The following is an 11,299-nucleotide window of genomic DNA, read 5'->3' as shown; positions in this document are numbered from 1 at the left end:
ACAGTCATCACCCTCACACAGTCACCTTCAGCCAAGACACAGTCATCACCCTCACACAGTCACCTTCAGCCAAGACAGTTTGTTATATAAACTGATAATGTCTGGGACAGTTTGTTATATAAACTGATAATGTCTGGGACAGTTTGTTATATAAACTGATAATGTCTGGGACAGTTTGTGTAAAAAACCCGATAATGTCTGGGTCAGTTTGTTATATAAACTGATCATGTCTGGGACAGTTTGTTATATAAACTGATAATGTCTGGGACAGTTTGTTATATAAACTGATAATGTCTGGGACAGTTTGTTATATAAACTGATAATGTCTGGGACAGTTTAGCTTCCAATTCTAATGAAGTCTACTTCCTCACATCAGCAGTGCAGATAGGAGCCGAGTGAGACAGTTATATTAGACTGCTTCGCTTCAATAATTTAAGCCTTTAAGTGGCTCAAAGCACAAACATTCTGGGTTCACTGAAATACAGGATCTTTCTCAGCAGTGTCACGCTGCTAGACAGGCTGGGGGCTGGGCTGGGGGCTGGGCTGGGGTCTGGGCCGGGTTCTGGGCTGGGGGCTGGACTGGGGGCTGGGCTGGGGTCTGGACTGGGGGCTGGGGTCTGGGGGCTGGGCTGGGGTCTGGGCTGGGCTGCGGGCTGGGCTGGACAGGACTGGGGGCTGGGCTGGGGGCTGGGGGCTGGGCTGGGGGCTGGGCTGGGGGCTGGGCTGGGGTCTGGGCTGGGGTCTGGGGTCTGGGCTGGGGGCTGGGGTCTGGGCTGGGTTCTGGGCTGGGTTCTGGGCTGGGGTCTGGGCTGGGGTCTGGGCTGGGGTCTGGGCTGGGTTCTGGGTTTGAGGCTACATAAGGAATAGTTCTCAGAACATACCAGACCATCTCCCTCACCTCTGCTATTTTCCCTCTAAAGTATGTTTGCATAGGAGTTCCTTCATTTAGAGTAACGTAAAGCAATCTCTATGGGCTTGTTATCTTCAGTCCAAAAATACTTAACATTTGACTTGACTATCATTATTCTGCTTTGCTCCAGAAGGAACGATGTTGCTAGTGAATCAGTAGTCTCTTTAATGGAACCTACTGCTCACCTACCTTATCTTGTTCTCCCCCTCCCTCTCTCCCTCTCCCTCTCTCTCTCTATCTCTCCTTCCCCTCTCTTTCCCTCCCTCTTCCTCTCTCCCTCTCTCTGTCCCTCTCTCTTCTCTCCCGTGCTCTCCTGCCCCTCTCTCTCCCTCTCCCTCTCTCTCTCTATCTCTCCTTCCCCTCTCTTTCCCTCCCTCTTCCTCTCTCCCTCTCTCTGTCCCTTTCTCTTCTCTCCCGTGCTCTCCTGCCCCTCTCTCTCCCTCTCCCTCTCTCTCTCTATCTCTCCTTCCCCTCTCTTTCCCTCCCTCTTCCTCTCTCCCTCTCTCTGTCCCTTTCTCTTCTCTCCCGTGCTCTCCTGCCCCTCTCTCTCCCTCTCCCTCTCTCTCTCTATCTCTCCTTCCCCTCTCTTTCCCTCCCTCTTCCTCTCTCCCTCTCTCTGTCCCTTTCTCTTCTCTCCCGTGCTCTCCTGCCCCTCTCTCTCCCTCTCCCTCTCTCTCACTCTCTCTCCTTTCCCTCTCCCCTTGCTCTCTCTCCTCCCAGAGAGCAAGTTTGCAGAGAGTGTCGGGTCCAGTTGTCTGTCTGCGGCCCGTCTCAGTGCCTACCTCCCTCAGAGCAGCCACGACTCCGCAAACTACAACAACAACCAGCTAGAGAACAACCAGGCCGCCGCGAAGATGGCCACGTTACAGCTCAACAACAAAGCCACTGCGAAGATGGCCACTGCGAACTACAGCTCAAATTCTGTAAGTTGTTTGTCTATATATTCTGTCTGTATTTGTGTTTATGGTCTATATATTCTGTCTGTATTTGTGTTTATGGTCTATATATTCTGTCTGTATATTGTGTTTATGGTCTATATATTCTGTCTGTATTTGTGTTTATGGTCTACATATTCTGTCTGTATTTGTGTTTATGGTCTATATATTCTGTCTGTATATTGTGTTAATTTACTATATATTCTGTCTGTATTTGTGTTTATGGTCTACATATTCTGTCTGTATATTGTGTTAATTTACTATATATTCTGTCTGTATTTGTGTTTATGGTCTATATATTCTGTCTGTATATTGTGTTTATGGTCTATATATTCTGTCTGTATATGTGTTTATGGTCTATATATATTATTGTGGCAGCATCATCTCACCAGGTCAAATTCCTGGTGCATGTACAGTGCACTACCATTCAAAAGTGTAGGGTCACTTGGAAATGTCCTTATTTTTGAAAGAAAAGTACATTTTTGGGCCATTAAAATAACATCAAATTGATCAGAAATACAGTGTAGACATTGTTAATGTTGTAAATGACTATTGTAGCTGGAAACGACAGATTTTAATGGAATATCTACATAGGCGTACAGAGGCCCATTATCAGCAACCATCACTCATGTGTTCCAATGGCACGTTGTGTTAGCTAATCCAAGTTGATAATTTTAAAAGGCTAACTGATCATTAGAAAACCCTTTTGCAATTATGTTAGCATAGCTGAAAACTGTTGTCCTTATTAAAGAAGCAATACAACTGGCCTTCTTTAGACTAGTTGAGTATCTGGAGCATCAGAATTTATGGGTTCAATGTCAGGCTCAAAATGGCCAGAAACAAAACACTTTCTTCTGAAACTCGTCAGTCTATTCTTGTTCTGAGAAATGAAAGCTATTCCATGCGAGAAATTCACAAGAAACTGAAGATCTTGTACAACGCTGTGTACTTCTCCCTTCACAGAACAGCGCAAACTGTCTCTAACCAGAATAGAAAGAGGAGTGGGAGGCCCCGGTGCACAACTGAGCAAGAGGACAAGTACATTAGTGTGTCTAGTTTGAGAAACAGACGCCTCACTAAGCCTCAACTGGCAGCGTCATTAAAAAAGTACCCTCAAACACCAGTCTCAACGTCAACAGTGGAGAGGTGACTCCGGGATGCTGGTTTTCTAGGCAGAGTTGCAAACAAAAAGCCACATCTCAGACTGGCCAATAAAAAGAAAAGATTAAACTGGGTAAAAGAACACAGACACTAATGTTGTCATTAACAAAATTAACAATGTCTACACTGTATTTCTGATCAATTGTATGTTATTTTATTGAACAAAAAAATGTGCTTTTTTTTTCAAAACAAGGACATTTCTAAGTGACCCCAAACGTTTGAACGGTCGTGTAAATGTACCTGGGGAATAAATGTGTTTTTGATTCTGACACCTTACAGCTCAACAACTACAGCCAGATGATCCCCTGTTGTACCACATCTTCCTCCTCCATAACATCATCATCATCATCCGTCCCATTCTCCACCCCCCGGTTGGTCCGAGCTGGGCTCCCCTCGCCGCTCGACACCGACCTCCACTTCCATCCAGTCCATGGCCCGGACGTCATCCTGTCAGCTGACCGCTCTGCAGCGTGTATCCACTTCCTTGACTCTTCGAGGACTCTGGTGTTCTCAGATCGCCCCCTAAGGGTCAGGGAGACGCTCTACGTCGAGGTCGGTCATCTCGGCCTGCCCTACTTCGGGGCGCTCCTTTTCGGACTGACATCCTGCGATCCGGGGTCCCTCCATGTTGCTGAACTTCCTGCCGACCCAGAGGTGCTGCTGGACAGGAAGGAGTACTGGGTGGTGTACCGCGGCTTCCCCATGCCCTGCTCCGGGGACGTTCTGTCCTTCAGCCTGACACCCAGCGGTGAGGTGCATCATGGGGTCAACGGGGCGGCCAGAGGGAGGCTGCTGTGTGTCGATTCATCACAGAAACTCTGGGCCTTCTTTACCCTGCATGGAGCGGTCAACAGACTCAGGATACTGGGTAGGTTATTCACATACACTATAAGAAATCAAATATAACATTTACATAAGTATTCAGAACCTTTACTCAGTACTTTGTTGAAGCACCTTTGGCAGTGATTACAGTCATTAGAGTCTTCTTGGGTATGACGCTACGAGCTTGACACACCTGTATTTGGGGAGTTTCTCCCATTCTTCTCTGCAGATCCTCTCAACCTCTGTCAGGTTGGATGGTGAGCGTCTCTGCACAGCTCTTTTCAGGTCGATCGGGTTCAAGTCCAGGCTCTGGCTGGGCCACTCAAGGACATTCAGAGACTTGTCCCGAAGCCGCTCCTGCGTTGTCTTGGCTTTGTGCTTTGGGTCGTTGTCATGTGCCTTTTACTGAGGACTGGCTTCCGTCTGGCCACTCTACCATAAAGGCCTGATTGGTGGAGTGCTGCAAAGATGGTTGTCCTTCTGGAAGGTTCTCCCATCTCCACAGAGGAACTCTGGAGCTCTGTCAGAGTGACCATCGGGTTCTTGGTCACCTCCTTGACCAAGGCCCTTCTCCCCCGATTGCTCAGTTTGGCCAGGCGGCCATCTTTAGGAAGAGTCTTGATGGTTCCAAACTTCTTCAATTTAAGAATGATTGAGGGCGCTGTCTTCTTGGGGACCTTCAATGCTGCAGAAATATTTTGGTACCCTTCCCCAGATCTGTGCCTCGACACAATCATGTCTCGAAGCTCTACGGATAATTCCTTCGACCTCATGGCTTGGTTTTTGCTGTTACATTCACTCTCAACTGTGCGACCTTCTATAGACAGGTGTGTTGCCTTTCCAAATCATGTCCAATCAATTGAATTTACCACAGGTGGACTCCAATCAAGTTGTAGAAACATCTCAAGAATGATCAATGGAAACAGGATGCGCCTGAGCTCAATTTTGAGTCTTATTAGCAAAGGGTCTGAATATTTATGTAAATAAGGTATTTAAAAAAAAAGTGTTATAAATTTGTTAAAATTTCTAAAAACCTGTTATTACTGTCATTATGGGGTATTGTGTGTAGATTGATGAGGATTTTTTATTTATTTAATCCATTTTAGAATATGGCTGGAACGTAACAACATTTGGAAAAAGTCAAGTTGTCTGAATTCTTCCGAAGGCACTGCAGACTATATCATATAGATACTGTATATAAATACTCATCACAGACACTCTGGGCATTCCTTTACCCTGCGTGGAGACATCAACAGACTCAGCCCAGCAATGTTTTCAGTATATCAGCAGAAATCCTATACCATTACTGAATGCTTGTACCGTATGGGCTATGTAATGGACAAAGTACTGGTCAGAAAGTGTACCAGTACGCAGTAGTCACACCCTCAGCTTCCTGGTTTCCAACAATCCCTTCAGTTCCCAGTTCTTGTTCATTCTTTCCCAGACCCAGAGGAATGCTGGTGCGTAGTGATGACGCTCCCATGGTCCTCTCTGTTCCCCTCTGGGTTATTTTAGGATGTGACTTATCTGCTCTCTCCCACCAACTGCTCCCTTATAACCCCCCCCCCCCCTCTCTCTCCCCCTCTTTCTCTCGCTCGGTCAGCCCAGCCGACCACCCAGATTAGTTACAGCTCCCTAGGGGCTTTGTAACACTGTACACATTACTCCAATAAAACTATTTTCCTTTAAAATGTTTGAAATCTAGCTGTCTGATTACGTAATAACATATCTGATGTCGTGTTGTTAGCTATTGTATGACTTACTGAACAGGTTATTTATGTGATGTAATGCCTTACTGTTGTAGTTTTATGGCTATCGCTGTTCGCCATAACAATGTTTATCAGTGATGACCACCTCGTAAACGCTCATCACCCACGATGCAGTTCACCATTCTGTCATCGCTCTGTTTGCTGTTCTGTACCATCAGAGATTGCAACACACTGTTTTATAGCTGTACTGAGATTAGGTCTCAATTGAAAAAGAGATGTAACTCTCTCTTCTAACCAAACTAGGATATAAAAACAGTCTGTATTTCTTTCCTTCTCTTGAAAAAAAGAGATTTAATAATCTTGCAAAGTCTAAAGTTGTTAAAGTAGAACGTAACATGTGTTTGTGTCACAGAGACAAAGATTACATTATAGCGAGAGACAGAGACATTATAGCGAGAGACAGAGACATTATAGCGAGAGACAGAGACATTATAGCAAGAGACAGAGATATCATAGCGAGAAACAGACATTATAGCGGGAGACAGAGACATTTTAGCGAGAGACAGAGACATTATAGCGAGAGCAGAGACATTATAGCGAGAGACAGAGACATTATAGCGAGAGACAGAGACATAGCGAGAGACAGAGACATTATAGCGAGAGACAGAGACATTATAGCGAGAGACAGAGACATTATAGCGAAAGACAGAGACATTATAGCGAGAGACAGAGACATTATAGAGAGAGACAGAGACATTATAGCGAGAGACAGAGACATTATAGCGAGAGACAGAGACATTATAGAGAGAGACAGAGACATTATAGCGTGCTTGACATTGAAAGGTAATTTCCCACTGTGGAGCGATGTTTACTGCGTGTGTGTCTCTGTCGCTGTGTTCCAGGCACGCTCCAGTCCAGCCCTTCCTTCCTTTCCTCCCAGACCAGTAGTAGCAGTAGTAGTCCAGACGACAGTGATTCTGACCTGGCCTTCAGCGTCAACAGATCCTCCTCCGAGTCCTCCCTGGGTCAGTTACACGCACGTGACCACACACACATGACTTTGAAGGCTCTATAGTAGCTGTTATAAACTGACTTCATTAAGGCTCTATAGTAGCTGTTATAAACTGATTTTATGAAGACTCTATAGTAGCTGTTATAAACTGACTTCATGAAGGCTCTATGTAGCTGTTATAAACTGACTTTATGAAGGCTCTATAGTAGCTGTTATAAACTGACTTTATGAAGGCTCTATGTAGCTGTTATAAACTGACTTTATGAAGGCTCTATGTAGCTGTTATAAACTGACTTTATGAAGGCTCTATAGTAGCTGTTATAAACTGACTTTATGAAGGCTCTATAGTAGCTGTTATAAACTGACTTTATGAAGGCTCTATGTAGCTGTTATAAACTGACTTTATGAAGGCTCTATGTAGCTGTTATAAACTGACTTTATGAAGGCTCTATAGTCGCTGTTATAAACTGACTTTATGAAGGCTCTATAGTAGCTGTTATAAACTGACTTTATGAAGGCTCTATGTAGCTGTTATAAACTGACTTTATGAAGGCTCTATAGTAGCTGTTATAAACTGACTTTATGAAGGCTCTATGTAGCTGTTATAAACTGACTTTATGAAGGCTCTATAGTAGCTGTTATAAACTGACTTTATGAAGGCTCTATGTAGCTGTTATAAACTGACTTTATGAAGGCTCTATAGTAGCTGTTATAAAACTCAACAAGTTGCTGTTCATTTGAAGTAGTAGTGTAAAAATGTTTCCCAGGGCCTCCTCTCATTCTAACACCTCTCCTATCTCCATCTCCTCCTCAGTGACGGCCCCCAGCTCCCCTCTCAGCCCCCCTGTCTCTCCCACCCTGCCTGCCCCAGAGCTGCCTTCTGGTGGTAAGAACGGGGAGTGCACCGTCTGTTTCGACCAGGAAGTGGACACAGTCATCTACACCTGCGGTCACATGTGTCTGTGTAACAACTGTGGGCTAAAGCTGAAGAGACAAGTGAATGCCTGCTGTCCTATCTGCCGCAGGCCCATTAAAGACGTCATTAAGACATACAGACCATGAGAGGACTGGGACATTACTGGGACATTACTGCCGCAGGCCCATTAAAGACGTCATCAAGACATACAGACCATGAGAGGACTGGGACATTACTGCAGCAGGCCCATTAAAGACGTCATCAAGACATACAGACCATGATGTCTGGGACATTACTGCCGCAGGCCCATTAAAGACGTCATCAAGACATACAGACCATGAGAGGACTGGGACATTACTGCAGCAGGCCCATTAAAGACGTCATCAAGACATACAGACCATGATGTCTGGGACATTACTGCCGCAGGCCCATTAAAGACGTCATCAAGACATACAGACCATGATATCTGGGACATTACTGCAGCAGACATTGTCTAGAGCAGGGATATTCAACTCTGACCCTACGAGATCTGGAGTACTGCTGGTTTCCTGTTCTACGTGATAATTAATTAATTAATTTCACAGGTCCCAGGTCTATATCAGTCCTTGATTAGAGGGGAATCTTTTTTTTTAAAGCAGTGGAACTGGCTTTGAGGTCCAGATGTATATTTGAAGGCTATAGAGACAGACTGGACACCATTTCAACAGGCTCATCAAGGTCATCATTAAGCCTGACCATCCATGAGAGGACAAACTACTGGGACAGGGCTCTGTCTGCACCCCAGAGACGTCTCTTACCAAACTAGACATTCTACACTACGGCAGGTCCATCACGGACCTCCCACATCAAGACATATTGGCCCTGATAGACTGGACACACTATGGCAGGTCCATCACGGACCTCCCACATCAAGGGCCCCGCAGGTCCATCACGGACCTCCCACATCAAGACATATTGGCCCCGATAGACTGGACACACTGCAGCAGGTCCATCACGGACCTCCCACATCAAGACATATTGGCCCTGATAGACTGGACACACTGCAGCAGGTCCATCACGGACCTCCCACATCAAGACATATTGGCCCTGATAGACTGGACACACTGCAGCAGTCAGGCAGGGCCTTGAAAGAGCAGGCAGACTCTCTCTCTCTCTACCCGACTCTCTCTCTCTCTCTCTACCCGAGACTCTCTCTCTCTCTCTACCCGAGACTCTCTCTCTCTCTACTCGAGACTCTCTCTCTCTCTCTACCCGAGACTCTCTCTCTCTCTCTACCCGAGACTCTCTCTCTCTCTACCCGAGACTCTCTCTCTCTCTCTCTCTCTACCCGAGACTCTCTCTCTCTCTACCCGAGACTCTCTCTCTCTCTACCCGAGACTCTCTCTCTCTCTCTCTACCCGAGACTCTCTCTCTCTCTACCCGAGACTCTCTCTCTCTCTCTCTCTCTCTCTACCCGAGACTCTCTCTCTCTCTACCCGAGACTCTCTCTCTCTCTCTCTCTACCCGAGACTCTCTCTCTCTCTACCCGAGACTCTCTCTCTCGCTATACCCGAGACTCCCTCTCTCTACCCGAGACTCTCTCTCTCTACCTGAGACTCTCTCTCTCGCTATGCCCGAGACTCCCTCTCTCTACCCGAGACTCCCTCTCTCTACCTGAGACTCTCTCTCTCGCTATACCCGAGACTCCCTCTCTCTACCCGAGACACTCTCTCTCTCTACCCGAGACTCTCTCTCTCTCTACCCGAGACTCTCTCTCTCTCTACCCGAGACTCTCTCTCTCTCTCTCTCTCTCTACCCGAGACTCTCTCTCTCTCTACCCGAGACTCTCTCTCTCTCTCTCTCTCTCTACCCGAGACTCTCTCTCTCGCTATACCCGAGACTCCCTCTCTCTACCCGAGACTCTCTCTCTCTACCTGAGACTCTCTCTCTCGCTATACCCGAGACTCCCTCTCTCTACCCGAGACTCCCTCTCTCTACCCGAGACTCTCTCTCTCGCTATACCCGAGACTCCCTCTCTCTACCCGAGACTCCCTCTCTCTATCTGAGACTCTCTCTCTCTCTCTACCCGAGACTCTCTCTCTCTCTATCCAAGACTCTCTCTCTCTCTACCCGAGACACTCTCTCTCTCTACCCGAGACTCTCTCTCTCTCTACCCGAGACTCTCTCTCTCTCTACCCGAGACTCTCTCTCTCTCTCTCTCTCTCTCTCTACCCGAGACTCTCTCTCTCTCTACCCGAGACTCTCTCTCTCTCTCTCTCTACCCGAGACTCTCTCTCTCGCTATACCCGAGACTCCCTCTCTCTACCCGAGACTCTCTCTCTCTACCTGAGACTCTCTCTCTCGCTATACCCGAGACTCCCTCTCTCTACCCGAGACTCCCTCTCTCTACCCGAGACTCTCTCTCTCTCTATACCCGAGACTCCCTCTCTCTACCCGAGACTCCCTCTCTCTATCTGAGACTCTCTCTCTCTCTACCCGAGACACTCTCTCTCTACCCGAGACTCTCTCTCTCTCTACCCGAGACTCTCTCTCTCTCTCTCTCTACCCGAGACTCTCTCTTTCTCTACCCGAGACTCTCTCTCTCTCTCTCTCTCTACCCGAGACTCTCTCTCTCTCTCTACCTGAGACTATCTCTCTCTCTCTCTACCCGAGACTCTCTCTCTCTCTCTCTACCCGAGACTCTCTCTCTCTACCCGAGACTCTCTCTCTCTCTCTACCTGAGACTCTCTCTACCATAGCTGAGGGCGGCAGGGCTTTCTTTTCCTGTTTGTCTGCCTGTCACATGGTTTTCTAACTGTGTGGTTTTAACCCTTCACGTGTTGGAAGGACAGCTGAGGGGACTCTTCTGTGAGTCACCACTCTGCCAAATACCTTCTATCTTTGTGCCTTAGACAATGTTTGTCAAATGTCTTCACGTCCAAGTTCTAAATATGATGACAATGCTATTTGTAAATGAAGGTGTTGTGGAATTAATGAAGAAGCACATTGGTCACTGCAGACAGCTTATGCAAAATAAAAAGAGACTGTTTATGTAATGTTTCTAAATGAGAAAAATATATAACCTTATGTTGGCGAATTGTTCAGGGCTTTTTACTATGAAGAGAAAGATGTTTGAACAAGACATGCAGAGTGTTATTAAATGAAACGTGCTGTACAGAGTATACAGATGTCTCCTTATAGTGCACTACGCTGGTCTAAAGTAGCACACTATAATAGGGAATGGGGTTCCATAGGTCCCTGGTCTAAAGTAGCACACTATATAGGGAATAGGGTGCCATTTGGGACACAGGCTTGTTCTGTGGTGTGCTAGAATGTAAATGTGATTTCTGGTGTATTCAGGTGTTCTCTCTGGCCCCGTTTATACCTGGTGCTTTGTGCTGATCTCTCTGGCCCCGTTTATACCTGGTGGTTTGTTCTGATCTCTCTGGCCCCGTTTATACCTGGTGGTTTGTTCTGATCTCTCTGGCCCCGTTTATACCTGGTGCTTTGTTCTGATCTGCTCTACATTCTGATTGTGCCCATATTTACAGAAATATGTCTACACAAAGTATTAAAAGTGTCTGTTATCCATCCACTGTCTGCATTGTGACCACATTTCCTGGTCCCTTCATTTAGGCAAATTATTTCAAAGCTATTCTTTCAAAATAATATTTATTTATTGCAAGACACAAATGTAATCAATCAATGGTGCCACATGTCAATGATTTTAGGGGCCTAGAATATTTATGATTTAAATGTTTTTTCTGTCCAGATCTGTCTACACTTGTACAATATCCAGACACAATGTGTGTCTGACTACCTCTAGAGGTGATCAAGGAAGATCTGATCACAATG

General features: G+C 46.3%; 1 protein-coding gene across 1 annotated transcript; it reads left to right on the top strand.

The window, feature by feature from the left end:
• The first annotated feature begins 1,629 nt into the window (after window positions 1–1,629).
• On the top strand, window positions 1,630–10,626 carry LOC139398343 (E3 ubiquitin-protein ligase NEURL1B-like). The gene is made up of 6 exons (XM_071144391.1): window positions 1,630–1,833; window positions 3,286–3,874; window positions 6,440–6,562; window positions 7,364–7,769; window positions 7,892–8,352; window positions 8,389–10,626. Exons 1-4 carry the CDS (start codon window positions 1,765–1,767, stop codon window positions 7,609–7,611), a joined length of 1,029 nt encoding a protein of 342 aa, XP_071000492.1. The 5' UTR covers window positions 1,630–1,764; the 3' UTR covers window positions 7,612–7,769; window positions 7,892–8,352; window positions 8,389–10,626.
• The last annotated feature ends 673 nt before the right edge of the window (window positions 10,627–11,299 follow it).

The sequence above is a fragment of the Oncorhynchus clarkii genome, unplaced genomic scaffold (assembly GCF_045791955.1).
Source record: "Oncorhynchus clarkii lewisi isolate Uvic-CL-2024 unplaced genomic scaffold, UVic_Ocla_1.0 unplaced_contig_13078_pilon_pilon, whole genome shotgun sequence".
Taxonomy (NCBI): domain Eukaryota; kingdom Metazoa; phylum Chordata; class Actinopteri; order Salmoniformes; family Salmonidae; genus Oncorhynchus; species Oncorhynchus clarkii.
Note: the sequence above shows the minus strand (reverse complement) of the source record. Positions and strands in the feature narration are given on the sequence as shown.